This window comes from Nicrophorus vespilloides, unplaced genomic scaffold (genome assembly GCF_001412225.1).
Source record: "Nicrophorus vespilloides isolate i.1.1-1 unplaced genomic scaffold, Nicve_v1.0, whole genome shotgun sequence".
Taxonomy (NCBI): Eukaryota; Metazoa; Arthropoda; class Insecta; order Coleoptera; family Silphidae; genus Nicrophorus; species Nicrophorus vespilloides.
Window position 1 is genome coordinate 30,473 of NW_017096277.1, and position 25,127 is coordinate 55,599.

The 25,127-nt window shown below is 39.3% G+C and overlaps 1 protein-coding gene across 1 annotated transcript in view; it reads right to left on the bottom strand.

The window, feature by feature from the left end:
- LOC108556495 (protein trachealess) overlaps nucleotides 1-25,127 on the bottom strand; it is a 67,406-nt gene that overhangs the window by 29,412 nt on the left and 12,867 nt on the right. The window contains exons 2-3 of the mRNA XM_017912629.1: nucleotides 21,540-21,572; nucleotides 15,620-15,667 (exon numbers count right to left, since the gene is read on the bottom strand). Of these exons, the coding sequence (XP_017768118.1) occupies nucleotides 15,620-15,667; nucleotides 21,540-21,572 (81 nt within the window). The remainder of the gene's footprint in view (nucleotides 1-15,619; nucleotides 15,668-21,539; nucleotides 21,573-25,127) is intronic.

Consider the following 25,127-nt stretch of genomic DNA (forward strand, 5'->3'; position numbering starts at 1 on the left):
AAAATAATACGTGAAAATATCTTGGTGTAATAGCGAGGTGAGGCCAAGGTGTCTTGGTTAGCTTGTCAAAGAGCGATTCCAAAGGGGAGACATGCCCTGTCGATATTTCGAAGATAGGAACTAGTTAACATGCAAATTGCAATATGTATAAGCCGCCTCGCGTCTTTCTCTCTCACACCCCATCTCCTCGCCACTCCGTCTTGATGATCAAGCTCCAACCACTTGGAGAAGATGCAAGAGGCACCAGAAAGATCAGAGAGGGGGTGGTGCGGCGGCCCCGATTTCCCATTACCGCGGCCGACCTATAATAATAAAGATGATACATACACTTACTCGTTATTAATATGTTAATTGCGTTACATAATGAGAGTGTACAGGGGCCGGGTCGTGATAATGGGACGAGGCAACCATCCCGTGACCCGAATAATACCTGTCCCGGTGTGCGCTCTCGGATTTATCGGAGATCGGAACAGATCGCATCGGATCCAGCACATAAATCATGCGTTTTTCGGCGGCCGCAGATAAGCCGCCTCCGCCGTCACCCTCTGTCGATGGGGCGGTGGGCGGCCGTCCCCCCACCATCGCCTTTCAGGAGGCCGGCCGCAGGCCGCAGAAGGACACTGAATTTTTCATTCATATCTCCAAATGACAAAGATTCCGATGCATTTCCATATAAATTACATCATATTTCTGGAGTGTAGGGGTTTGCGAGGCGCGTCTTCGAAGGCTGTTAGTCATCCTAACAATGATTTATGGCGACTAACATATTGCCGGGGCGGCGGGCGGGCGCGCGCGTAGTGGGGCGGTCGGCGGTGGAGGTGGCGCGGGGGCGGAATAGGGTTTCGACCACCGGCTGCCGGCAGGCCAATATTGCGGAAAGGCGCGCATCCGATCCGAAACTCCTGGTGTGTAATCATGCCTCTGGCCGCTACTCTCTCGCCTCTCTCTTGCTGACCAAAATTACACACGTGAACCGTATAATTTAGAGCCATAAACCAAAATAGGCTGCAACCGAGATTGGATTCTGGAACACTCACCACCGGGTGACACTGCACCCCTCTTACCTAATCTTCACCGAATTAAACAAATCAGAATGCGACCCGCCGCGTAATGATAATATTGAAGAAAAATAATAATCAACGTCCAACGATTATCCGGTAATTGTGGTATTGATGAATTTCTCTCTCTCTCTCTCTCTTTCCTCTTATTCACATGGCGAAACAAACAACTTATTTTTTATATTAAAAATCAACAACCTTTCAACTTCAGAAATATATACAAAGTTACTTATTTTTGTTTAAATTAAAAATAATTTTGAACTTCATAAATATCTACAAACTTATTACTTACAATATATTAATTAAAACAAAATTCTATCTATTTTTATTAATAATTATTATTTTTTTCTCACGGTCAAAATTATAACTTCTTTATTTCCTTCATGAGCCTCTGGAGTTTAAATGGCATGAGCAGCCCCTAAAAGCGCACCAAATTGCGAGGGTCATGGATCTCAACCCAACGTGAGTATAATTAAAATAATTCACCTCAACGAAAATATTTATTTTTATATTTATTAATTTATATATTTTCAATTACAATTTTAAATAATTTTCAAATTTGATTAGAAATTGTTAGCGTATTCATTATCAGATGTGTGTTTTTTCCGTGAGTGTCTCGAGCTGTGTCTGGCATATAAATAGTTCAATGCAGCAACATCATTACTCTTAAATTTGTCCCTAAGTATGTCGTACGTCTCTCATCATCAGCAATGTCTGCGATGTTATCCACTTTATTGTTTTGAAGAATTACCGGGTTACATTATGCAATCACGGCTGCGCTTAATTTTGATTGTGTTCACAGTACTCAATCATCTAAAATGACATTATTTTATGATTGTATACAAAAGAAAAGTTATATTTAAAATTTTCCATTTATTTATTTTTATTTTCTAATATAGTTTAGAAATTTTCAATAATTCTTTATAATTAGTTTTATATTAATAAATAAGGAAATTAGAATAGTGAATCTCAGTTGATTCAAAATACAAAAGAAAAAACTCATGTAAATTTCACTGAAATATTATTTGTGATATTATATTGTTTCCCCTTTTTATGTATAAAATGGATGATTGGAAGGATTATGAAGGGTGCTTTAGGGATGACGTATTTTCAACGAGGGTGCCTTTCCACAGATTCTTGATACTCTTTTATAGTCGACCTCTGTCCCTGCCATTTATACATGATGTAATTGAGTAGAACATAGTAATAATAATATTTTCTTCAGAATTGCTTTATGTGATGAAATATTAAAAGTAGAAATATTGAAAATAATCTTTCGTTCAATTGGAAACTGAGTAGAATTGTCTTATGTAAAATATTAAAGTTCGTGTGGATGTGCATAATCAGGAAGAGGTCGAATGCAGCAATGTATGTTTTGTTATTATTATGACTGGTAAAGGAGCAACTGGGAGCCGTATGGTCTGACAACATTTGTCAAATGGTACACCTGGTTTATATGTGAGTGTGCCGATAAATCCCGAACGGAGTGCGGCAACACAGAGCCAGACATATGTATCATTGCAATTTCACGAGTATTCATAAATAGCGGATATGCCGCAATAAATCGGAAATCGTGTTGGTCGGATTCCCTGGGTGGTCGTGATCTTGAATTCCAGAGCGGGCGCAGCCAGGTTTCCAAGGTTTCCAGGGATCTCTGATACAGTAACCCACTGCGCGCCCCCAACCTCCAAACCCCCTGCACCTGCCCTAATCAAATAACGCATCCTCATGGGAGACGGGAATATGGGAAGAGACAGGGGGAAGCGGTGAAGTCGAAGGCGGGAGTCTGGTAGTCCGAGACCATTACGAGGCGCGCTAATAACTTTTTAAGACCGGAACTGGGGAATGTCATTACCAAATGACGGCCGACCCTCGAGTAAGTGTTGTTAGTGGCTTCTTTTTACGAGTGGGATTCCGCCTTCCGCGACGATAGCATCTCAGAAGACACCGCCTCTCTCCTACATCCCGCAGGACTACCCAAGTATCACCACCTAAACACTTCAAGTTCTAAACTCTTAATGCCTGAAAGTGGTATATAGTTTGAGGTGCGAGCGAGTCGACATAATCAGATCCGGTGTATAAATATGGCGTGTTGTCGCAGTTAAGATTAGCGACTTAACCTGCTGGGAGTTAAGGAAATGGGCCGCCCCCGGTCGCCCCGGGGCCGCGGATTATAAGCTCGAGAAATAACTCCGGATCTTAACAAGAGTTTGCACTCAACGATCTCTTAGTGGACACATACAAAAGTCGAGTTTCACGAGAGGGGATTCCGTCCCCCTTCATCCTAATATATGATCACGCCTTTGGGGCACAGTACCTGCCCGTCTCCACACTAATTGCTACATATTCTACAATAACATACTCACATTCAAATTATTTCGCTGTAATATTTATAAATTTTCTTAAGAAGAGTTATAGTGTAATGTGTAAAACAAATAGAGTTAATGTAAAACGAAGTTTGTTAACCGCGACATTGTTGTGATGTGAATAGAGACGTAATGAAAACAATGTAAATGTATGGAATATTTTTGTTCTTGCCTCGCCTCGAAATCGGCCTCGGGGAATTCTCGCAGAAGAAGAACGTATTGCGCGTTATTAAACAAACGGTCGAAATAGAATTTGAATAATTGATTGGTCGTAGCTGAAAGATTGAAGATGAAGTAAAATAAAAGAGGGAGTCAAACACCTACGACGTTCAGAATCGACCTCAATTGACTCGAATAAAAGAGTTCTTTATTAAAACAGGTCAGACAGCTAATGACCATTACCTAAGACAAACGAACGATGGAAATAATGCCGAATGCGAGCGGAATGATTTCTCGGTATTAGTAAATTGTCCGGTTATAGAGCAACAAATTTATATTAGGACCGTGCTCAATCTGTCGCTAGCAATAAGCCAACACTTAATGGGCAACTTATGGCCCCAAAGGCTGCGCGATTTTTGGTATATGTCCCTGTTGCTCTGCTGCTAATAACTACAGCTTGATAATAAAACTGGACCAAAGCTTATGGACCGAGGCGGATCTATACAGATGACTCGCAGCGTGACATTTCTTTTTATTAATATACACAGAGTAGTTAGTGATGAGTCGTAGGCGGATAGCTCATTTTCTTTAGTATATGATCTTACCAAAATAAAGAAATCTCATGGATTAATTGAAATTTATTATCTTTTATAATTAGTAGTTTTTAAATATGATATATATGTGGAAACAACATTAATAGCAAATAGTTATATTAGTTAAATCATGTCTTTTGTTTATGTAAATGTGTATATAAACATATATAAACTTCCGTCGAAGGAGATTTCAAAATATTTGTAGAATGTTGATATCTGGCTTGTCCCTGGATGTTCTTGTGGGTGGATCAATTTAGCGGTAGATTATGACTGCGGCAAGATGGATGCGAGTGATGACCGTCGGGGTCAGATCGTCGCATCGCTTCGGTGAGAGAAAAAGGAAGAAGTCAGGAGTTTGAGAGATAGAGAGAGAGAGAGAGAGCGAACCCTTCCGTAATTACCTTTACATTAAGTGATTTTCGGGATTTGCGATGCGCCAAGCGAGTCATTAATTCAGTAATTAAATGTTATACTTTATCGCGGCTAATTAAGAATATATTAATGCAAACTCTCTCGCGCGCGAGACAATGCCTGGCAGTGATGAAGTGAATATCGGAGGAGGACCATGAATCATCTTTGTTTGATGGTCCACGTGGTGGAAGAGCGCGAACGCATTGTTATTTATGGAAGCGCCCCATCGAAGCTCGGGGCTGTTTACAAAACCGCAATCCCCAGCATCCTTTCGACATCCTCCGCGCGATGATATTGACCTCGCCTAGAATACACTTAATAACAATCATCATCATCATTCTCAAATGGTGCAAATGTTTGCGCAACATCGTGGCCGCATCAAAATTGAGATGTATTTACTCAAAAGCCGAAATCAAATATTGAACATAATTGAATTCCAGGTACACCTCGCCTATTGTACATCCCTCTCTTCATCTCCATCACTCTCGCTCACCTTATTATTTTTTTTTCTTCTTTCTCCCAGTCCTCTTCTTCTTCTTCATATCGTCTCTTCTCCTTTTGGATTTTATTCCAAACATGCATGAAATGAAGTGCTTTATCCACCGTGAGCCATTTGATTGTTATACTCCCTTCTTGTGATCGCCTTCAAAGTGAAATCACCGTTCCTCTTTCGATTTCCTTCTTTTTTTCTCTCTGCTGCACTCCCTCGTCCTCCTTCTCCTTTCTTTTATTTAGCCATTGACTCAGCAAACGCGTTTTTCCGCCACCGCCGTGGCGCCTTTTGTGCACACGCATGCAGATTACATAACATCACACATCAATTGCAATTCTTACTTATTCATATTTACAGTAATTTTTAATACAACAATAACACTTCCCAGAAAAGATCAGAAAATGTTGATATAAAAGTAAATTTTTATTTTTTCAGAAATTTTAAATCAAGAAAATATTTCAATAAGATCAAACAGATTTTTTTTATGGAATTGAGACTGTATAAACTATAAGAACTGTCACATAGTTATCTGGTAAACCAAAAGTGAGTTGGCTATAAACAAACAAAGAAGATTAGGTAATTGGTGTGCGAATGTCGTGCTGCGTGTCTTCAACTTCTTATTCATCATCATCTTTTTCATAGTCCTTTTGTTTTTGTTTTTTGGTTGTCGAGGGAAAAGCGCAGTAAAAAGCAGCGGCGAAATTACGATGATGTATCATTTTGTGGTGCAGAGATTCAACTGCGAAATTTATATAATAAGTTGATATTAAATATAAGCTGAAGCGTGACTGGAAATTAGATTTCGCTGGATTTATTCCACGGCCTGTGTTTTATCTATAGCGCAGATTCATGTGCACTGCACTGCAGTCGTCACAGAGCAGCGCATACCTGCAACCTGAAAACGCTTGAAAGTTCACCTGATCCTTTGATGATGATGATGCACTTACACTACTTAGATTCTAATTAAAGTGGTCTTTGTCTCGGTAGAGATCCGAATCTCTACCACGAGATTCGCCGAGCCGGAAATTACTGTTGGTACTTTGTACATGTTAACCTTCAAATGCGATACTAACTGTTACTATTCATTCGAAATTCTACGTGTTTCTTAAATAACTTCCAATTAGACTAATTAGATAAATTTGCTTCAATTGCTTTTAAAATATAAAATAATAAATTGGCACGTATTTTAAAATTTGTTACTATGGAATACAGTATATGTTACTTCTCATAAAACTATCAATTAAACCAGTAGTGATTCCCAAATCGAGGGATAAACCCACTTAACACGCCTTAATTATCTATTGTTCAACGTTTAACGACCACCCTATACATAGTCGAAGTCAGTACCAGAATGGAATGCGCAATCCTGTAAGGATCGCATCCCAATGAATTGAAAATCATTGAGTAAACAAATGCTGCTGACAAATTGCTTAATTCATAAGGTTAATAAAAGCCTAACCGTATAACATTAATGTTAATTGTTTAATAACCTATCACGCGAAGTGCGTAATTATAGAGGAGACGCGTGCCATATTTGTGCGCTAATCGCGTCCGGAACTGTCGGTGCGCATAATACACGAGTGTGAGGAAATCTGCTTGTATTTACAGTCGTCTCCCTCTTGTTTGGGAACCGATTTGCGGGCTGGGCAATCAATTTTATTTTCGTCGTAAAAAAGCACATGTCAGATGTGTCTGGTCGCATAAAAATATGCTCGATAAAAATCTTATTTGATCGCGCAACTTTTATGTATAATAAATTGATTCCCGCCATAAGAAATATAGCATTACGCGATACACACTTTTGTTGACTGTAATATCTCCGCATTCAATAGCGATTTATTACTATAGTGTTGATCACATCTCTCTGGTCTAGTTTCGTGACAATTTCGGATTCGATTCTTTGTATGTACAAATCTGTTTTGCTTTCAATTTGAATGGATCAATATTTCATCCATTATAATACTCAAATCATCTTCTCCTTATTACAACAACTAAGGTATAGTACTAAGTTGTAATAGTATTGATATATAAATAGGTGAATGAGTAGATGCAGTATTTCAGTATTTCAAAATAGATGAACCTATAAATTGAAATTTGCAATAGATTTATCTGCATCGGCGATGTAGCAGAAGGGATGTGTGATAGAAAAATGATGATTATTGTTATTTTGGGTCTGATGGGTGTATGGAACGGATGGTGCGTGACATTAGCTCCATCCACCGTCTCATGGCGGCTCCTGTGAAGAATTCTGTGTTTCCCACGGCGAGATTGCGTCACGTGGGGTCATGCATTATGACCTCGCAGTGCTCGACATACGATGCCACGAGCCGCCGCCGCCGCCGCTAGTTAACTAACCTCTTCCTTATTATAGCATTCTTAAGCACACATCTGAGTCCATTAATCGCTGGAAAATTTCGTCCGCGGCATTTTTATGCGCGCACTTTCTATTCGGTTAATTAATATGTTTTCGCCATTTAAGGATGTCCACAGGAGCGATGGGTACAAGAGAGAGAGAGAGAGAGAAGGAAAGAGATAGCTGCCGGTTGGACCTGAAGCCCAAAATAATTAGTTGTTCTCCCATCGTAAACGGAGGAGAGGAAAGCAGCAGAGAGGACAGAAAAATGAAGAGAGTAGGAAGAATATGATTATATTGAAGAAGAGGAAGAAGGAGGAAAACAAAAACAAGTATTATACTAAGAGGTACCTTGGCCGCAGATAAATTTGTGATACAGCCATGAGAATAATAAGACTTATGTCTACTACCAACGCAAGATATGCCAGATAAGCATACGTACATCCACGTAATTTAATACCCCGAACCCCATTTCATATTTAATTAATTCCCTTCTCGATTCGCAATTGAGGCGAATGGAAAGAAAAGAAGAGGTCTAGTCGCGCGCGAGCAGAACCTGCCTGTATCCAGACGAAAAAAGCCTATGCGATGTGTGCTTGAAAACCTATGGTGCAAACAGCACCACAAGAGGATGATGACGATGATGATGAGGAGATGGAAGAGGATGAAGAAAAGGTGCGCGAGGTTTGGCTTTTCCACTTTCGCCGCATCGTACCATAGAGCACGCATACTTCTCGCCATAATTAATATGTTTAATACTTACATTTAATTACATACCTAATACCTTACATACTCTCCCATACATTACACGCTCGTACGTTACTACCAGCTCATGTGCGCATATAATAACCGAGCGCCGTAAATCATTGTCAAACTGTAAATTATAACCACCATTTTAATTTATATTATGCATATTTCGCGAGATGCACGCGCTCAGATCCCTCTGCACCGATATGCACTTCTAAATCGATGCCTCCTGCTGCATCATCAACATCATCATCATCCGTACGCTTAGGATGAGGATGAGGATGGCGAAACCGAGAAACCTGAGGTGATCGCACTACGCAAATAAACAATTTCGGGAAGTCCGCCACTCGACGAATCCCACAGTAAATTATTTATATATACATACAGACACACGCACTCTCGGTTATATCAGCTTTCATAACATGCCTAATTAAAATGTCCATGTTTCAATTTCAAACAATTAGCCTGTTGTGCGATTAATTAAAACAAAGTGAACGTAACACCTAGCACGTTTTTACTTTTTCGTTCCGCTTACATCAATGAACATTTTGCAGTCACATAGCATGAAATGTCAACAAACATACCAATTACTTCAGTCTTATAATTTATAGTGTAGTAGTTATTGATTAGGCAGCATTGATTGCCGCATGAAGTAAATAAAATAAGCTAATAAAATAGTTGAATTAAAGAAATTGCTTCAGTTATTTTAGTAGATAAAATAAATAGGAAAAACAGGATTCTTTATGCAATTACAGACTGAGAAACATTTATTGAGGACGAAGGAAGCGTAGTTCGTTTCCTGTTTGGGACAGGACTTTCCTTCATTCCCATCTTCTACCTTCTGTTTGTGATTAATGCGCTTTGGTTTATTGGAAAGTGCAAAAGTGTGGATGGAGGTGGCCTGTCTACAGGGAGGACAAGGACGAGGATGAAGACGACGTCGAGCACTCGTCCTTTATTATTGGCGCGCAAGGATACAAACGACAGGATTAGGTGTCTGATGAGATGCAGAGTGGTTCGCCCGCCGGGACTCCCCCAGTTTAATGAGTAGCTTGTCTCCCGTCCCGCCAATAATTAAGACAAACACTCGTGGGACTTTGTTTTCTTATACCTCGCCGAAACTGAACTCAGGCAATCAACTACAACCGACCGAATTACGCGAGAGAAACCCAATCGGGGTCGAATTTAAATCGGGACGGGGAAAATTTTCATCCGGCAAATTTCATGAATAACATTAAAAGCCAGTCTACAATGTTGGGACCCCCCAACCGAAGCGGTGGAAGAAAAAGTCTCGCAAATGGTAATAATAAAAATAAAAGGGGGATGCGATGAAGAGGAATCGAACAGCGAAAAGAAACAACGGATAAAAAAAAATGTCACATTTGAGAAAAAATAATATGAAATAATGTACTAATTATTTGATTAATATTATTAATTGGATGAATTTTCTTATTGAAGAAATTGTTAATTTTTAAATAATTTCTAAAAAAATCATTTTCTACTTTAGCGTACTAATTTTAACTTTAGGAATTTTGTGTTAAGATGGAGAGTGTTTATTTTCATGTAAATGTACTTGTTTTGGCAATACATATACTAAAATTGAAGAGTAAGAAAATCAAGGGACACTTGTCCTCCCCTATAAACTTCTAAGTTTCTGAGACATTTAGCACGCACCGAAGTCGCGTAATTTGTACGAATTTAAAGCGAACAAATAAAACTGGCTGGAATTAAAGTGTTGGACAAAAATAAATAGCTGGAACGCTTCGAGAATACTCCACGTACTATATATATAGATAGAGAAAGATAGAGGGAAAAAAAGACAAGGAAAAAAAGGGGCAGTGGAAGAATTGCGAGGATAGTAGTGGCGATACACGCCATAACTTCTTTCTTTATTCTTTTTAATTAGTGAGCAGCAATGGATGGAAGACCGAGAAAGAGTGTGTATATATGTGTGAGAAAGAGAAGAAGAGAATTCCCATCTATAAAAGGAGAAGAAAAACAGACTGCAGAGGAAAGTAAAAAAAAAAAACGGAGGAAAGAACAAGAGAACACTTTCATTAAACAGATGATAAAGCGCGAGATAATTAAAAATCCGGCACCTACGGCCCTACAGCCGACTGCTGGAAGGGTGGCCGTTTCATTATCAAATTTAACTACACGGAAGGGAATTTATTACCTTTTACAGTAGCCTCCCTTCGTCGCCGACGTATCGGAATACCTTTTCACGGGCCTCTTTTTATTTTCACGCCCTTCAGATCCCTTTTTCGCCTTCGCCCAATAATCACAAATTAAAATGCCTCTTGAGCGCAAAAAGAAACAGTGATAAATAAGACCCGCTTTTCATGAATACAATTAAACAACTGAATTGCATCCAGATTTGAAGTTTGTCAAATTTATTCTTACCTAATCTGTCATTAATGCAAAAAAAATATTATTTTTAGTTGAAATTGTGTTTAATTACAAAAAATTATTGATCCATTTCATCAATTAATACGACTTAAAGAAACTGGCGGAAAAACGTAAATGGTTTACATAATAGTAATTAAGTTGTTGCGCCTTGGAACATGGTTACTAGGAAAGAGAAGAAAAACGCGCTTTGCAAAGAAGGCAGCAATAAGAAAAAAAATATATATATATAACAGTTGAATCAAATTGAATGAGCCATGGGTCGTAAGAAATTTATTGAGTTAATATTCGCAAGATGCAAATCAATGGTTTGTATCGGGTTCGAGTAGTTTTTCGCCTCATTTTCTCCTTCTTTCTATTCATACCTTCTCTTCCAACACGCTTCATTTCTATCCTTACTCGAAATCAATAAAAATTGGCGATCCTCGAAGGAGACGGCAATAAAGAAAGATAAAGAAAGACAAATATATTTAAGGACAGAGCGATTCAGATGGAGAGATGTTGAAGAAGGAGAAGAAAAGAAAAAAACAGAAGCAGCAACGGTTTCAGAAGGGCCCCGAGTCCGATTGTGTGTGTGCGCGCGGAGTCGGTTGTAGAATGTTGTTATGCGGGAATTTTTTGTGCGGTAAATTAGTTTTTGCGAGTCTGTCGAGTTTTGATCAGACAGTAAGAATGTAGTATGATGTAGTTATCTGACAATAGGATTGCTTATTGGAAAAAAACCGTATTGAATGTAGGTGGTTTTTCGAAGAATCTTATACAGAAACTGGTTGCTTGAATATGTATCGGTTTTGGTATTAGATCGTGCACTCGCCGCCGCCGCAGCTCTCACACACACACACATATACATATACACAGAGTACGCACACGTGTATGTATACACACGCACACTGAGGCAACCTAGGTCAGGGTTGGGATCTTAACGGGATCCAGAAGGGCATTTGTGGTCACCCGACGTTGGAGATGTTGAATTAGCACCACTTTCGTTGCGCCGCCTTCACCGAATCCACATCCTGATCCACATCCACATCCCCATCCGACCTGAGGTGATAAACAAAGGCTATCTTTCCTATCTGCGGGAGTCGTTTCCTTTGGCCGGACGGGAAGTGCACCGTATCGAAAGTCGCAATTCGTATTCATCCACGGCCGTAATACCAAATTGGCTGTTTTAAATTTGTAATTCGGACCGACCGACCGGCCGTGGTCCGTTCCGTTCCGATCCGATCCGGTGTGCGCCTCCGAGGCTCGTCTCTTCGTCTGTAATGCATGTGTGCCCGTTGTGCGGTTGACCGAAGCTGACCGCAGCATCTGAAAACCGTTGCCGTGCTTAATCGGGGAATTATCCCCGACTACAACTAAGTCCATTTGATTGGAAACCGCTACTGGAACATTAAAAAGTAAATCTCGCACTAAGACCCGTGACCGATGCATGGATTAACGTTGGGGTCCGTGCCCCGTTTCTTCCTCCAGCCCCGAAATCCTGTTTAATTTAAGTGGGATTGTAGGGGGTCAGTCGAACGGTGTCACATCCATATATAATACATACACACACACAGATATATATATATATATATTATTTTTTTTGTCCCCCGAACTGGGGTCGCCAATATTATTATTCCAAAAGCCCAATCATAAAATATCTCGGAAACCGATGACATTTCCATGCATTCTAAATGTACAAGATTGATCCTCCCCCGCACGCAACGCACGGGACCGTACGCAAAGTCACGTTATGTCACATAACGGACATTAATAACCCTCCCGTTTTAAAATTGATTGTTTTGCTAAGTCGATCTCGGATTACAGATAGAGTCAGGAGCATCTCAGCCGCCACCACTACCTCCCCCTTAACCTGAATAATTGATCGGCATTTTGAATTCTCGCCCGGCCAGAAGAAGAAAGAAAGAGAGCAAAAAGAAAATATAAAAAGAGTGGAACAGAGGACGAAGAAAATACGAACATATTCCAATAACATAGCGGCTGGCCCCGTGATTTATAGAGTTATCTATCACGCACGGGCATTTTTTTTTTCTGCGCTTCTCTCCACCGATATAGGGGAAAACGTGATGTATCTATAAATAAATAGCAATCTACGGAGGGCTTACCGAAACAATTCCCTCATAGAAGAAAACCTAAAACAAAAATCATGCGTAACGCGTGATTTTTTTACTCAAAGGTCAGATTTCATCAAAAATAATGTTTCCAATCTAAAACAGCATCAATCTATTTGATTATTTAAAACATTCAAATTTTTCATTATCAATTGGAAAATAACTATTTCTTATATCATTAAGGAATTAACGAATTACGACACATTACGATTTGCATACTGAAGCTAACGCGTGTCCATTCGAAGCCTGCTGCTGCTTATGTAACTATATTAAAAAGCTGCGCGATCAAAATTAACCGTCGTTATCTTAATGCGATCACATTACTATAACGATTATTGTAATTATTATCGATTAATTATGTTAATCCGCACTTTTCAATAATACTCGAAAAACGTAATATACGGAAATAGTTGCAGTTCTTTTTTTACTTCGTTAAATTTGTATCTGCTAATAATAGTGTGGATTGTAAATTTGCTTATGCGGAATTGATTAAGTGCACGGAAAGTTAATTTTGAAATTGCACGGCGATTAGCGTTTCGTTCTTCCGAGCGCAAATGGATCTAGTATTTATGTCTAAATCAGTGGGATTTTGCATAATTACAATGATCCGGTCTGCGTATGGCAGTATCATATGTTTAGTATCAATTACTTATGGTAAACTGCGATTTGCATAACGTGGCTTGCAGAGATGCGCTGTTCGGTATTTTTGCAGTGTTAATTACGATAGATTGATTTATTTAATGCGAAGGAAATAATCAATTTGCTGTAGTATAATTTCATAGTTCTACTAGTTCAATCATTTATAATTTTGATGGCATTTTACTAGGATAGAAAAAGTAAATAAAATAGAATAAAATGAAGATGTATGTTAGTAGTTTGATTAAAGCTGGGAATAAGGTTTATGCTTCTTTGTAGGTGGTTTTTGTTATGATGTGATGCGATCGGAGGACGGTAACTTAAACAATGAGATTCTTGGACGAGAGGAAAAATTACAATTGGAAATTGAAATGGAGCCATAAGTTTAGTCTTATTGCCGGTGTTATTGGGCATTTAGAAGTTGATGGGCGCGGTGGTAGGAACTGGCGATGATCTGGCAGCGACCCCGTGAATAAGGTAATAGCTGATCAATGATTCAGTATCGGCCGGCCAGGGCTCTTTTACGACTTACGGCAATGCTCGATGTTACTCTCACCATAATACTCGACGGACCTCGGGGCCCTTAAGTTTATCTTAATACCGACCCCCGCAATTCCGTTTTTTATTGCTGACCGAAAAGGCCGAGGGATGGAAGACGGTTCGACTCGTACCGAACTTGAAGGAAGAAATAGTAATAATAATAATATAATAATAATAATGATATTAGATAAATATTGATGGGATTTAATAAAAACAAGGAAAGCTGTTGTGGTTCTGGGGGTGGTAGAGTCTGCGGTGGCGGCGGCGGCAGCTACGGCGTTATTGGGGGAATAGATTACAGCTTTGGGACACTTATATGGCGAAATAAAAGGGACGCAGGCCGCCCGCTGTCCAGCTAAACGATGGTCATTATGTAAACAAGAAGACGCTTGGTGAGGCCGGGGACGGCGACCGAAGGTCGTCGGAGGTGAACTTATTGAATCAACTCGCCAGATGCTATGGAGCATTATGGGATTATATTCAGACGTTGGTTCAACCCTGGGGGCGAACTTCTGCCGGTGTTTTAAATCACCGTTGGGGGTGGCAGAGGCGCCGGCGGTCAGCGTCTTGGGGCGGCTGCGTCAATTAATGATTTCAACGGGCGGACGGACGGCGAAATGGCCGGGTTTCCTCTGACAACTCCGCCAGACTCTGGATTGCTGCTGCGCCTTCTTGTCTACCTTCGAGACCACCTTAGGCGATAGAGGCGGCCTTCAGAGATCGCCGGTATGCATCATTCATCGAGATGACTGACCTAAATGGTGTTTATACTAACAAACAACAAATCATCTGCGGAAAACACCGAATACCAATGATTTCCCTTTCGGATACGTCTGCAGGAGATAATCCTAGTTTTTTTTTTAAATTTTGACTATTTTTACATTTCCAGCTGGATGAATGAAGACGAGATAACAAATTATACATTAATACAAGATATCTACTCATAATTCTCATATCTTGTAAAATGTAAAATTAGTTTTAATTGATGTATTGTAATTGATGCAAAAATAACTAGTATATTGTATTAATTACAGAAATTTATAATTATTTTACTAGTTTTAAAAATAATGATTAATTGGATTCGTTTGCATTTTGGAAAATGTGGTTCATGCCTTTGCATTTTCAATATTTCGTGATGATAAATGTTGCGGAGATTAGGGAGTTGCAATAACAAATCATAGTTGGAGGAGTCGGTTTTCAGTGGGAAAACCGCCGGAGGAGACGGAATTATTGTCCACGTCTCTATCGATGGAGGGCGGCTGGTCGGTCGACTTCGGAGACTAATAACATCCCCCAAACACGTATGCAGACGTGACACAGCTGTACGACACGGATGACCTACAGTGGAAGAAGAACGGGGTGAGGCCACACGTCCGAGAGATTGGCACAAATTTTTGGGGCCAATATTGTTAGTTCTCTCAAAAAATCTGTATTGACAGCGCGCGGTGGGCAGGTACAGCGCAGCACTCTGATCATCGGAGCAACGGGGTACAGGTAGATGCCCAATGGGGGCCGTGAAATTACAGGTTCGATAATTTACTACCAATCAACCGAAATTGCATTGCACAGTAGTTATTACCGACGGAGCCGAGGATAATGGGCGCTGAAGAGAATGTTGAGAGGGAATCTCGACATCTCTCGCGGTTGAGATTGTTATAGATATACATATACATATTATGTACATGCTTAAAGAAGCACGATGGAATGGTAATTAAAAAAATAATAATAATCTTTTGATAAACTTACCGTGCGTTGACTGAGGATGGATTCCCGACGTCGTCGACGGAGGGTTTCCTGGAAGCAAACCAGAAGTCAGGAGGGTATTGTAATCCGCACAGCATCGCGACAAGAAGTGAGCAACATTCGCCCGGTCACATCCCCCTACTACCACCACATGTTCTACCCTAAATAACTCCTGTATCTTAATACGGAGTCCCAGCCCCTCGATAACATCCAATACCTTCGATATCATCAATTGATGATACTAAATTACCGCTCACAATGCGAGCCTATACATATTTTCCCCATCAACAAAATTAACTTATTCTTCCTTCCACTCGAGGAAGCCACTCCAGGAGAAACGAAAAAAGGGGCAATGGAACTACCGACGCACCAAACAAAAAAACAAATCAGCATACACATCCGACGCCCGTAAAAATTCCAACCCCCGCGGGGAGCATTCATAATTTCCCGCCTAATTTGCAATTTTTTAATTACTCCTCGCGCGCAATTTAAATTGCATTCCGACGTCTGATTTATAACGAAACGAAATTAACTTTCCGATTCTTAAGCTACAAATTCGCTGCTGCTATTAGTTTTTTTTTTCTTCCTTCTTCTTTCAGTTTCATTGCCCCATCGGTCCAGATGATGAAGAAGGAAAGCACTGTTCCAGAAATTAACATACCCGGGGTGAGACTCCATCCGGATTTATTTGTCTCGATTCGCCGTGCTTAATATTCAGACACACGAAGCTGAATATTCATCGACTCTCGTAATCGAAACGTAAATCTTAATTTTTTTTATCTCAAAGCATCCATCCGTCTTCAAATCGCGATTTAACGCCTGTTCGAAACACAAAAATAATTACACAATTTCCTTTATTACTCAAATACTAAATATTTATCATTTATACCACTATAATAAATTCATAAAATTTATATATTTTTTAACAATATTTATATTATTTCATTCATATATAAATAAAAATATTGGACAGAAAGACCTATGGTCAATAGCCTTTTGTAACAGTTCTATTTGTTTTTTTTTATTTCGTTGTTATATTATGTTTTTTTTTTGAGTATGTGTTACGATTTGTGACAATAAATGTTATTATTATTATTAATAAAAATATAATAATTTCTTTGTAAAATAAGATTTTTTTTGTACAACAAATATAGTTTTGTATAGTTTTGAAGAGAAATAATAAAAATAAGATTTTTTTTTGTAATTAGGAGATGTAGGTTTTATTTGTTGGATGGATATGGGGAGGCACTAAAGGAAATTAGAGCGAGTAGGGGTTTATCCCCCTTTTCGCAGACGTAAATAATACAATGATAATACTACTATGATATGCGCAGGGTAGGACAGTCGCACCAGAACACAGAGAAAAGTCTAATTTATGTCGTCATTTAATATTTTATATGCGGAAGACCATGGAATAAACATAAAAAATGGAAGTGGAGTTCGAGGCTTCGCAGTGAAAGGGATGTCTCCGTGCGTGCGTCCTCCGAAGGGAGCGAGATTGCAGAATGGAATGAGCAAGGCATATATGTGTGTATAAGCCAAATGGAATAAGGAATACGCGGATGAAAACAAAGATCGAAAGAGGAGAGAAAAGAAAGGAAAAGAAAAGATGTTGGATTTCACTTAAAGCAATAATTTGTCTCGCAGTGCGTACTCTCGTGCCATTTTTATTTTGCGTTTGCTTTTTACTTATTTATTTTTTGTATTTGGTTTGTTTTGTAACGAAGAATGTATCTTCTTGTCAGAGGACTTGTAGAATTAATTCCGAGCGTAATCAATGTAGAATATCTTTAAATCCTAATTGAATTTATTGTGTCGATATCAAAGTCGAAAGAATGAAATTGTTTATATCATTGTACTGTCTCCAATAAGTAATCGCTCGTTCTGTATGCCAATTAATAGCATATCACATGTAATGTAGATCGAAGATAGCATTACTTTATCCCGCGCATAAATATTTAACGAAATAACAAACGCACAATGGCCAAAAGGAAACCGAAACACACACGCAATTATTCCCCTATTAATTTTACTTTAAACGTTCCCTCCCCGTCTCAGCAGCCGCAACTGCCGCCTCTCCTCGCTGGCTCTTCCATTCTTCCATTCGAATCGCAATTCAATGGCCGTTTATATAACTTATATTTGGTCAAAAAGCTCGACTTGCTCCGAGAAAGGAAATCCTGTATTCCGAGATCCTCAACCTCTCACCAAATTTTTTGAATTGCACAACTTTGCCGTACTTTAATACTCTAATTGGCGTCTTAATTTTAATTAATACCTCTAGACTTTTCACCTCAGAAAGTCATGGGAATATATCCTGAATCATGAAAACAGCTTCTGTCGTTTCTTCTCTAGTTTTCTTTATGTCGGGCCGTGAATAACCCTTGGTTTTGGGACCAGCGGACGAAGATATTGCCTTTGTCCAGGGCCGACATAAATAATTCGTTGCAAACTTTTTGAGGCGATTTATAGAGGCAGACTTTGCGTCATTATCCAGAGCCGAATTAGCAATTCAAAATTAGAGATTATTTCATACCACGGCTTCGAAAAATACGGTCACCGACGAAAAAGGAGAATCTCGCATTTTTTTTTTGGTCAGCTTGACCTTGCCCCCTCCCCAAACACTGTTTGCGGTGTTTTTAAATAATGCATACTTTTTGAATTGTTTATACCGCCTCGATCTTCAAAGAATGCATTGCTTTCCAGCGAAATCATACATATATTACACAGAATCAAGTTTCATTCCAACTTATCTTAATCTGAATTATAAGTACTTTTAACTTTACCTTCAGTGTCAAATTCATATCTGTTCATCCATTTTCATATAAAGAAAGTTCATGAATGAAAAGTACTATCATTAGTTTTTGGCAAAACTATTCACTTTTACTTTAATCATAACTCCGATAAATACAAAATTAAGCTCATAATAGCACTAATACAAAATATTGAGAAATTATAATAATTTTAATTGTTAATTACACAATCCATTTATTTAATTGAAATATAAAATAACAATTTTGTCATCATAAAGGTAAAGTTTTGTGTAATGAGATTTTTAGTTAAATTTAATTGAAGTTTTATACAAACATGTACAAATTAGAATTAATGAAAGTTTATGTAATCAAAAGATATGATGGTAGTTTTGAAGTAACAAGTAGTGAAATCGTATCTACAGAGATATTGAAGTTGAATATGGAAGTCAGGTGGTTGCGGATTGACTCGGCTCCCTTTAATTACACGCGTTTTGCGAGTAGGGTGTTGATTTATAGGGCAGTTAGAAATCTCATAAACAGCACATGGGCCGAGCCGGAATGCACGCTGTCATATTTGATGGTCCGCCCTGCCCTGGATTCTTGTCCGCAAGTGAATGGGGGCAGAAGGCGATGGTAGGAGTTGTAGTTGGAAATCGGAGTAGGGCCGGAGGGTTTCATTAGGGCTTGTAATGATGACGATGAGCGGATATCTCATGGAGTGGCGGCACCCACCGTGCATGCATTTATTCAGATGAGCCTATTCTGCCAGAATGATACACGTCCGACGTGCGTGTATCATTCTGGCAGAGCATTTAGCGCGAGTTTGTTCGCGTGCCTGCGCCTCCGGTGCCTACTTGCACGCTCTTCGGGCAGCCGTTAGGTTCATATCGGCCGGTACTCAATCGTTTCTCGAAACAAATACAACTCCTTATATGCGAGTAGCCTTCGACAATCCGCAACTACCAATTATGGTCTAATTGGTTTTCAGAAATAACATTGATTTTTAAACTGTTTGCTTTTAATAAATGCACTTAGAGTTGAACGAAAAAAAAGACACACACACACACATATATATATAGCTAGATATATTTGCAGCAACAACCTCAAAAAACATTACAGGATTTTCTAATCCTTTGAAGCCAAATGCATTTTCCATTATTTTTTTGGTATAAAATTAAAAAATAAAAACATGTTTTTTGTGTATTTGCTATGAGTATGCACCCTGGTCAGAGACCCTAGGGTATCAATATGCAATTTGTATTGTCGTGACACATATTGGTTGGGAATTGGTCCAGGCTGGATGGGGGATGTTATCAAAAGTCCGTTAGGATCACAGCTATAAAAGTGTGGGTTTTGGTCTTCTTTCTTTCTCTTTTTTTTATGTATATGTGTGTTGGTCCGGGATGAGTCTGCCTGTTTAATAATTCGAGCGACATCGTTTACGTGGCCTTGTTTATGATCCCTGGAGTTTTACAGCTGGAGGAGGAGGAGATGAAAATAAAGGAGAAATAAGAAGGAAGACCGAGAGAAGTGAATTGTCGGGAGGATGGGTTTTAGTGCAATTTTTGCCGTGATGAAAATGGGACGACGGTGATGGACGGGTGGAAGGACGAGGGGAGGACCTGGGGTCGGGTCAGGTTCGGGTCCCGAGGATCGGCGCACGGCGAGGAGTTAGAGGGATTGCTCATTAAAACCCATGTATGTCGAGAATGTGGAAATGCAACTCCACCGGCCGTCGTCACATTCTGCCAACCTGCTGGACACAATAAATATTGCATCTATCTAGTCAACAATACAACAGCACCGTATATTTTCGCACAAAAAATCATCTCTGGTTCGGACGCCCGAGATTTATACGCGTAGATATCAAAGGTACATCAGTTTGTTACAGAGTCTTCTATTGTGACTGCCCCGTTCGGCCGCCGCCCGATGTTAATTTATGCAACGTCCTAATAAGGGAGTAAAAGCCTCAAACAATGGACGTGGCCTTTTTTCCTTGCGCAAAGTGCATTTGTAGCCGCGTATAATTTTTCATGTCTCCGTTAATAGTACGCAACTTTGACGCTCTTCCTTTCCCTGGGCCTATCTTAAACCTAGGTGCACAATGTATGTCTATATATTACTACTACATGCCATTTCAATAGATCCTTTGCAGTTTTAACAACAACTATTCGATGAAGACAGTCTTTTCATTAAGGACGAAGCACCGCTAAACTTAATCTTAGCTGTATATACAGCTTTCGCACTTTCGCATAGATGGCAGTAAAATCATTTCATGTCACTTTGACAGATAATTAAAAAATATATGTTTCAAGAAAATACAAGCTAAGTGGAGGGAGTGGAGGTTTATAAAAGAAGAAGAAGAAGAAAATACATTTTAATTTAGTATGCCACCCCTTAATAATAACAGCATTGTATATGCATCTACACTGAATAAAGAATTTTTTAAAATTGAATTAAAAATTAATTTTAATTTACAAATTTACCTTTCTAAGATTTCATTTATTCCAATACTATATCTAACTGGTCAATTGGCTATTATTACTAAGTATCAGTAGTCTTATGGATTTTTAAGATTTTCAAAGAATGGTAGTAAGTTAGATGCAATGACTGAACCCAGCACCTTCATCCTTCGTGGATGCTCCCTGCACCCGGGGACCTTAATCAACCGGACCGATGCGCACTTATTGACTCAAATTATCCCCGGAGCCCCGGCATTGGCGCAGTAATCATGTGCGGTAATTTCATAACAGGTTTCGATTTAAGGTTGATAGACTCGGGCTAATCGACTCCGAGATAATTTATAACAGTCTTGTTTTATTTGCCACCCTCATTAGTCTATACATCGCGACCGACCAGAAAAACCTTCTACAAGTATCGATGCCTGCCTATAATGGCTGTGACAAAACAAAAACCTGACTGACGACTCGCTCTCGACCAAACTGACCTCAAATTTGGCCGCCGCAGCCTCTCTTTCTCACTCTCTCATACACACACACATACAGATATATACACACACATGTATATATATATACTAGTATCTATATAAGTAAGACGGAGTATAGCCTCATGCACGCATTCGCTAGCACACACACCCATAGAGAGAGAGAGAGAGAAAATCCCAATCAGAAACATTAATGAAGCACCCCCTCGCGATTTCACTCCCTTACCTATCCGTCCAGCAGAGAGCATCTTCACGATACCTGAAACCAAAAGCATTGGAAATTATTACGGCACATAACTTAGAGGATCGGATCGGATCGTGTTTCGGGACGACCGCGGAGTGACAAACGTGTAATCACACGGCCGTTTTTACCAATTTATTTAACGCGATATGATTAATATGGACAATTTATAAAAGCCGCCGTCCGGGGATAATTTGTGAGAGTCTGTGTGCATGTATGTATTATACGCTGCGTATGGGTATATGTGTGTAGTAGACATAGTCTCATGCGCTCGACGGGGAGCAAGGAACATTGAGCAACGAGTTAACTAGAAAACTTGACTAAGGCCTTCTTGATCAGCGACTTATCTCCTCTCTAACTTGGAGAAACTGCTTTTTTTTTCGCGAGCCGCGCAGGGGACGGGCGAAAAATAAAGGAAGGACGACGAAGGAGCAAAAAAAATACGGCAACGCAGACCAAACGAAAATAAAAATAAGGAGAGGAAGAAAAGAAAAGCTCGCGCTCACACACACACACATCCATACCTACGCACGTATTCATACACACACAAACACACTCGGATGAGGCATCTAAAATGATCGCAGCTGCATCCAGGAAAAAGTTGGTTTATGTTTGAGCCGACAATCGGGGGTTGTTCGCGGTGCCTTGACCATTTAGGGAGTCCGTTGCCAAGTATAGTTAAATCGCATTCCGCGTTGATCACCTCCTCGGGCCCTTCGCGTTTTCGTTTTTCCTCCTCCTCAACCGTATCTTCGCTTTCTTTTTTACTCCCCGTTCAAATGAATGATCGAAACAATGGATTCGAGGCAAAGGGAACGTAGGGATGAAAAAAAAAAAGAAGTGAAAAGTAGTAATTTCGGGCGGTGCGCCCGAATCGGAACTGGGAATCGATAGTGTGGATGCGATCGGGGTGTTAAGGGCTAAAAAGGGACCGTGAACGTGGCGTGGCACGGGGGCTGTGCTCATCACATTGTCATTATAGTGCGACCTCTTATTTGAAATGCGTCGCGTGTAAGGGCCGTTACCACCACATGCCCACTGACAACTTTACGAGGAGCACCACTTGAAACCACATGTTACACTTTGGGTTGCTTTATGTCCGCTACATGACATCCCTATTCTCTTTACATACATACTGTTGCGTTCCGGGGTATACGTACGCGCCCATTGTAAATTGTTACAACCTATATCTTGCCGTTTCGCTCGTAAAGGCAGTCGTGTCTTTTTGAATATTACCTTTTATTACGTATTCCCGTGCTCGCCTCTCCTCTTCTTTCATCATCGCCTCCTCCTCCTCCTCCTTTTCTTTTTTTTTCGCGTGCACCCCTCTCTCTATCACAACATCCACGCGAAATTTTACACTTCTGCTTACAGACAGGCAATCATGGACAGCTGTTATTCCTACCTTATACAACACCTAATATCGCGATATGAAAACTTCAGACATAAAACAACTTATTACGTAAAATAAATTCAAATTATCCCCTCGCTAGCGCTCACCCATACACACACGACCCTCACAACGTTCCAGCAACAACAAAAAACACATTAAAATCAAATAAAAAAAACTTCCCAGTTTCAAATTTTATTCCCGCAATATTTAGCTACGCCGAGTACCTCAATCTAAACAGCAGCACGTTTCCACTACCTAACAAAATTGTAAAATACAAAGATTTGGTAATTTGTATCTATAGTTACTATAAAGTATTATGAAATGTTGTATAAAAGAACAAGAAAAGTTTGCATTTGTGGCAGTTCCACATGATTCTATACTAAATCCTCTTCTATTTAATTTTTTTTTTTTTGAAAGGTTGAGACGAAAAAACGGTTTGCACTTGTTGGTATAATGCGGACGGTGCGATCGGAAAGGAAAAACCACGGACCCCGAAATTACGATCCTTCGGAGGTGGCCATTAAAAACAAAAGGAAACGATCCCTCTCCGAAAATTGCTTTGTTATTAAAACACATATTCCCGGATCGAAACAATGAAGAGTGTTTTATTTTTCGGCTATGCCATTCCAATTCAATTGTATTCTGCGTCCGATTTAAATTTATTTCGAGCCATTCATCACCGAGGGCACCTCCACTGTGTGTGTGTATATATATACGCGCACACACATATACAGATATACAATACAAAGAATTTTTTTTTCGCTCTGAGCTCTCCCTTCGATTTACACGCGTTCACTTTTATGAAAACGTAAAATATTTCTTAGTTAAGAAGCGAACATTAGAGGAAATGATTGGAACGGAAAAGCTTTCAGGAGGGAATAAATATATAAAAAAAATATATATAAACGTGGGGTGCGCCTCATTCAGACTCAACAGACCCTTGGAACGGGCATGTAAAGTGGCTGCTTTATAATGTAAAAAATGACGTTTAGTTGCAAACGACGAAGGAAAATAAATTTCCCCTCTCTGTGTCCAGAGCAAAAAAAATAAATAGAAATAAAACACCAATGTGGATAAATTGCGTAGATTGTGGTGGCAATATTTTGTCTTCGTCTCAGTTTGACGTGAGTATTTGGATGGAGGAGTTTACATAAACATTGGTGACGCGATTTTGTGGGGAAAAAGGATGGAAAATCTCGCGTGAGGCTGAGCGAAAGACAGCGAAGGAAATCAATTATGTATGAATGCTGTTCTCAAGCGGATCCAATTAGGATTGCCGTTTATGTAAATACCATTTAAATTTAAATCAATCTAATTTCATAAGCGGCTTTCATTCAATAACCACTTAATTACCGATTGATAACTGCTAATTAGCTTATTGACGATTACGCAACTGACAGATAGTTATTTATGCAAAGCGAGAGTCGATTAAGCGAAACAAATCGTCTCTATTAAAAAGTGACTAATGAAAATTGATGCTTACAATCAACAAAACAAAGTTATTTACATTATTCATTATTTTTTCAATCAATTTTTTAAATAATTAACTTTTTTATAATGTTGGAAATTGGAAAAAGCAATGCAAAAAGATTATTATAATCGGGCATTATACCACAGCTTATATAATATTCAGTGCTGTGCGCGAAAGGAAACGGCAGGGCAAGGTTGGAAAAATTGCGTTCCTGGTGGCACACGCGGGTCCTATTATCCTGAAACAGGACTTTCCCCGCGAGTGCCATTCCTTGGATTAAACACAACTGCTGTCGAGTATTTTCGGTGATTTTCCTGCAATTTACAGTTCATTTTAATAATGCACCTCGAGTATCTCGTGGTTCTACACTGGATTCAATTCAATTATCACAAAATAATTGACATAAAATGTTTGATGATTGAATCATTAAGTGGTCAAAATATGTAATATTTAAATTAATTCATTGTTTTAGTGTAACTATTATATATTTTGTGGTTATGAGAATTTATTTGGTGAAGTAATTTATATGATTGGATTCGTTTTAATTTTTTCTATAATCTCGTATAAATGGAGGAGTATCGATCGGTATCGCGACAGAATGGATTCTGTAAGGAGATTAAGGAAATCGAAAAATTGATTACGTGTGTGTGGTCCTCGCAAAGGATCTTACAGCGTCATCTCAAGAGCTTATGACACACAGAAAGAAGAA